Source organism: Alligator sinensis, unplaced genomic scaffold (assembly GCF_000455745.1).
Source record: "Alligator sinensis unplaced genomic scaffold, ASM45574v1 scaffold937_1, whole genome shotgun sequence".
NCBI classification, from domain to species: domain Eukaryota; kingdom Metazoa; phylum Chordata; order Crocodylia; family Alligatoridae; genus Alligator; species Alligator sinensis.
In genome coordinates this window covers 981,999-987,901 of record NW_005842257.1, presented here as the reverse complement: position 1 = coordinate 987,901, position 5,903 = coordinate 981,999, and the positions used below count along the sequence as shown (strand labels likewise).

At 39.5% G+C, this 5,903-nt stretch overlaps 1 protein-coding gene across 2 annotated transcripts in view; it reads right to left on the bottom strand.

Moving 5' to 3' along the window:
* FAM19A1 (family with sequence similarity 19 member A1, C-C motif chemokine like) overlaps positions 1-5,903 on the bottom strand; it is a 443,754-nt gene that overhangs the window by 419,879 nt on the left and 17,972 nt on the right. For both annotated transcript variants that reach the window (XM_025208863.1, XM_025208862.1), the window contains one exon: positions 4,071-4,180. In XM_025208863.1, the coding sequence (XP_025064648.1) occupies positions 4,071-4,105 (35 nt within the window). In that variant the 5' untranslated portion in view covers positions 4,106-4,180. The remainder of the gene's footprint in view (positions 1-4,070; positions 4,181-5,903) is intronic.

The following is a 5,903-nucleotide window of genomic DNA, read 5'->3' as shown; positions in this document are numbered from 1 at the left end:
GACTTTCAGACTGAACTGACTAACCTAATTGGAAATCAAATAAAATGTTGGGATATTACAGAAACGTGTATGGAATAACAGCAAACTATCAGCTAAGGTGAAGATGTGAATCTATGAAACTTGTGTGCTGTCTTCCCTGCTTCATGGTTCAGAAATGTGGACTCCATATGCTAGGCACATCAAGAGACAGAACAGCTTTCACATGAGATGTTGGCATAAGATCCTGAAAATAAAGTGGGCAGACAAAATACCAAACACAGAAGTACTGAAGCATGCAGGACTGACACACTTACAAACCACTATCAAGAAGAGGAGGTTGTGATGAATCGGCCATGTCAGGAGAATGGGAGGAGACCATATCCCCAAAAATATTTTGTATAGCGAGATTCAAGACAGCTGTAGAAAGCAAGGTTGCCCTCTTTGGTGCTACCATGATGTGTGCAAAAAATGATATAAAGTTGTTCAAAATCAGTGTAGAAAGCTGGGAGGAACATGCAGAATTGCATCTGATTTGGAGAGAGCATCTGGCACTGGGTGCAGCTCAGCATGAAGCGGCTGGGATCCAGAGGATGGAAGCAAAGCAAGAAAGAAGAAAGCAGCGTACTACAAACTTGGACTCCAGCTCAGACAACACATGGATCCGTGAAACTTGTAACAAGCTGTGTCGCTCTTGAATTGGGCTTGTCAGCCACAAACGGATTCATCAGGCATCTGACTAGACCTCTTATGTGTACACCATGATCCAGAGGATTGACGGTTGCCTACGAACCCTGGAACAGAAGTATCTCATTTGCTATTGCTTTTGTTCTAGGAGTTGAAGGCTTTGTAATCAATATATTTAGTGTGCATTATCTAGGTTACACTTTGCCTGATGCTATGCCCCAATGGACTATTATTTTGATTTATACAATTTTTCCAAGTCTCCTTGGATTATTCAGGCCTTTGTAATGCTCTACCAAGCAATTTTATATGATAATTGAGCTGGTCAAGCTGCCATGATTTCCCATAGAAACATATTCAAATGGAATATAAATTATTGAGAGCTTTTAAGGAAGAACATATAATTACATGCAGAATACAATATTCCCAATGAAATTTCAAACAAGGCTTGAGAAAATTGAATTTCCAAGGCATTCAAACCTGAAATCCAGAATGTAGGAGTAAAGAGGAACCTGAGTAAAATCGAGATCAAACTCAACAGCAAAACACAACAGATCCATACAGATGGGAACATTATCGAACAAGTAACAGAGTGCATGTGCTCCGGTCAGATGGAAACCAGATGAAAATAAATCAAGAGATGAAACAGAAGAGGCTTGAACACATCTGGGAAGAGCAATCACCCCACTCAGTCAGAACAGGAAGGTTTACAACCAGTACATCTTTATGACAATGAGATATTGCTTTGATGCACAGTCCCTCACAAAGAAAATGGATCAAAAATGTGTCCCACACTGGGTGAAGCAAGGAGTGAGAAATGATGTTGAGCTATCCATTAAACAGTCCTGAGATAGTGTGGTAAGGCACATCATAAGTAGATAGGAAACTGAGCTAGGGACTGTGACAAACTAAAGTAGCAGACAGCATTTGTTAGATACATAGAAGCAAGTGACAACAGGCAAGAAAGCTTTCCCTCCGGACAGAGACCTCATAGTGCTGAAATTAGAGGTAGGGGAATGAAATAACACTATTATCATTAAGTATTTTCTTCCAGAACAATCCACAGATCACAGCAAGGAAAAGTCCCTGCCCTCAAAAAGCTGATACTTTAAAACAATAAATATTGAATATGCGTTTCCCCTGACTATTATAATTAAATAATATTCTGATTGCCTCTTTCCCAGTTTCCACCGTTTTACTGGTACAAACTCATGGGAAGCCAATTCTACAGTGAATGTTAGTACTAGATATACTGTAAGTCCGAGACTGGAAAATTCCCATCTTGAATTGTCTGACCAACGACAAAGGGTCGATATTTCTCAAATGTTAGCATATTTCTGATAAATTCATGGAGCTGAAACATGTTGAAAAGATACTCTTTTATTATAAATACATTAAAGGGAATCATAGCAGCTCACAGGTATTCCAGGAGCAGAAAAAAGAGCTCCATTCATCAAATATATCTTGTATTGAAAATTATCATTCTAATCTTGTCCTATCATAAGTACTTTATATCCAGTTAGGGCATACAGTTCCTCTCTCCTGCTACCACAGACAATATATTTGAGTGAGTGCAACTTTAATTTGTTCAAAGTGAAATTTAATTTTAAAATTAATTTCATTCTAAATGGCGCTGGGAAACTTGGTACACTGATGTTGTCTTGATTTACTGATGTCATTGGATATCTAAGAGGAAGCTGCATTTTCTAGAATTTGTGAGCAGGAGGTTAGAGTACTTTTTAGTAATGACAAATGAGAGCAATTGTAGAAAAATGGGTAGGTGAATCACTACAGAGAGGTGAGATGAACCGAGGACCCCCCAGATAGCTTCCATAGAGTGGAAACTGTAATAGAGAGGACAGTATTCATGGAGAATATTTACAGTTAGTTTTGTGCAGTCAGGGGAGTATGAGGCCTGAGGCTTTGCCTATACCAATCTTGGGCTGTACCTGGGAGTACTACTGTGGAATATGCCTCGCCCACTTGGTCCTGTTCTGCAAGATATGAAGCAATGATACAAACCAAGAATTATGCTGGTGACATATTTATTGGATAGACTAAAAACAAGGTGGAAGACTGCTCAGAGGACCCTAGTTTCAAAAAACTTTCAATTTTGCTTGCAAAACCATGGGCCAGCGGCTGTCCTGGGGTAGTTCTATGGCCATCAGTGGTGCAATGCTAACCTGTCCCACTTGTGCATTCAGCCCATTGCTTTTAACAGGCTATTTCACATCACGTTCTGCCTTCCAAAATAGAGAAAGTTCCTGTGGGAACATGACTCCAACATACAACTCTTTATCATGGTCCCAGACCCATAGAGCACTGTTGATGGAGAAATCAATACCAGTGACTGGAAAATTAGTGGGAGACATAGTTAGCCATGTTAGTCTGAAGTCAAGGAGAAGGCAAGGTAGATTTGCACCTTACAGACTAACCAAAGCCAGTGGGAGTCCTGCCTGAATAAGGACAGAGCCCAGAATTACTCGCTTCTGTGAAGCAAAGCATTCCCAGAAATAACAGCAACTATGCTAAAAACAGACTCTTGGATTATATTGATCTCACGCTTTTGAAAACACTCTTAAGAGAGTCAGCCATCTGATCACCAAAGAGTAGTAAACTACAATATATGTTCATTGGTTCTTACTGTGTACTGCTATTGAATTTTCTACACATCATAGGCATTTATTTTTACTGAATTTATGTAGTTTATTGAGAGAGTAATATAACCAGTGAATAAAATAAAAGCATTCTATCCTATCTGTCACCCAAATGGAATCAGATTTACTCAAAGACAGACTATAGTTTCAACTCATCCCCAACGTTAACATTAAGACCTCCCTCTCAGGATTGCTTATCTGATAAAAAGCCTCTCTATCCGGGGTCTGATATTAATGCATAAATCCTGGAGGTGTGTCTAGAAAAGTTTTTACCATTCAACTGAAAAAATTAAATAGAACATGAAGACACAATAAAATCCTTCCAGGAAAAAAGGATGAATTCAGTGTTTAATTTGGAAGGAGTGACAAGAACTGGTACTTCAGGGCTAACTGTTAACTCTCCAAGGAACAAACAAAGAAACAACCAAGCTGGAAATTTTAGAGATAAATGGCATTTAAATTAGTTTGATCAAAGATATTTATTCAATAAGATATTTGCAGCTAACTGTTTTCAACATTTACTCAATGTATTTAGGTACCAGTTCTATAAATGTTTCAGATGCCATCTTGGTAATAAGCAGTAATTTAACTGGAGATTCTGCAGACCCAAAAACATCAGTCTTTTCAGCCTGAATTGAAACATCAACCTTGTAGCTCAGAGCTGTGACAAAATATCATCCATGGACTGGGTATGCAAAAGTCACTGAGTAGTGGGTAACATAAACACTTTATCATCTCTATCCATCCACCTACCTTAGGCTTTCCATGGCTGTCCACTGCTGTAGCATCTCAACACCTTCAAGTAAAATCAACAGCAATAGGGAAATCCCTAGCAGATGTCTTGGAACCACTGGCACTTCTCCCTTTTGGGAATCAAAATTTTGCATATGTTTCAATTTACATACAAAGATTACAGGTTTAATTTTACATTCCTTGATGTTATATCAGTATCATTAAGGAGGCTTTATAAAACACATTAATCTCAAGCCAGGTATGAAACTTAGACATCATGATAATAAACTCATCTCTTTGTGATACCACAACTGGTATGCATGGAACACTAAAACATGCCCCACATGACACATTTGCAGTATGGGGGCAAAATTTGCTACCAGCATTGCCCAGTAGCAAAAAAAAAAAAAAGTGCCTGGGAAAAAAAGCAGTGCAGAGCACACAAAAATAGCATACACCAGAACAAACAGAGGCTCAATCCTTCGGTGAGATGGTCTGGCTGCTGGATAGAGCCTCTCTACTGCTCCATTTGTGCCTCTGCCGCTCCAGCACACCAGGAACCAGGAGGAGCTGGACAAGGACAATTTGCCCACAGCAGGACAATGTGTCCCACAACAAAGCGCACCTGTAGGGGCATGTGCTGAGGCCCAAAGTAGCAGCATATATTTGTGCCACTGCAAGTGCATGCCCTTGCACATCTGGATGTGGCCATAATCTCTTTTAGGAGATGGTGGCAAAAAGGAGTAGGTTAAAATAACTAGAGGATTCCTCATGTAGTTAACACACATACTAGTTAATGCATCAACTCAGATACCTGTGAAAAGCTAAGCATCTTCCCCAAGTTCCCTTACCAAACAATACTTCCCTTCCCACAGACGCAGAGGCTGTACCTAAAACAGGGAGACATTCTTAATGGGGAAAGGGAAGAGAATATCACTTTATGCAAACACAACAATAAGTCAACAGTGAAATTATAAAAGTCACCCCACACAAACAGTACCTTGCACAACTGTCCTTTTTCTGAATTTCACCACCTACTAGTGTGACCATCTGATGGATAAATATCCCTTTTCCTCACCGTCCTCACCATTTGTTGGCAGTCATGATGAGTGCGGTCCAGGAGAGCATGCAGGAAAGTCCATCTCTAGCTCATAGCTAGAAATGACTTTGGGCTTCCATGAAGAGACACAAGGCCACCACCTCTAGCATCAGCAATCACATCACTACCCTTGCTGCACTCTTACTATTGTCTCTAAACATAGTGTACGCTGGAGCCTCTGGCCCTGATTTCAAACTGTATTTTCAAGTTCCTAAACCTATTACAACAAGCTCTAGTGGTGCTTTGTTCTTATTTATCACACTGCATTCAGCTCCAGCCTGGGTCCAACAAAATTCAAGATCCCCATATAGTGGTATGACCAACCCTACTTATAAAACAAAACTTCATTTCTCTAATCTATATTGCCATCTTTACCTCCCATCCATTCAAGCCTGAGGTTTGATCATGGTAACTCCTCACTCAGAATGAACTTTGCCCAGTTCTGTTATTTCATCTACACCCAAAATGTAGATGCATTTTAACCAAATTGACCACAATTGATAGGAAATATACAAATCAGGTTTGCCCCTTCTGTCTCTAGATGGCAGCAGAGCGCTCCTTCCCTGAAGCTTCAGAGCTGCCAAGGTACTGTAGCTGCATACCTTTACATGTTAATTGAGTATTATTTCAGTTATATAGATGAAAGAACTTCACTATTAACCTCTAAAGATTGTTAAAAGATTGATCATATTAAATATTCTGTTTACTTTTGTTTGTCTACCTTGTACAATATATTTATACTTATGGACTAACAA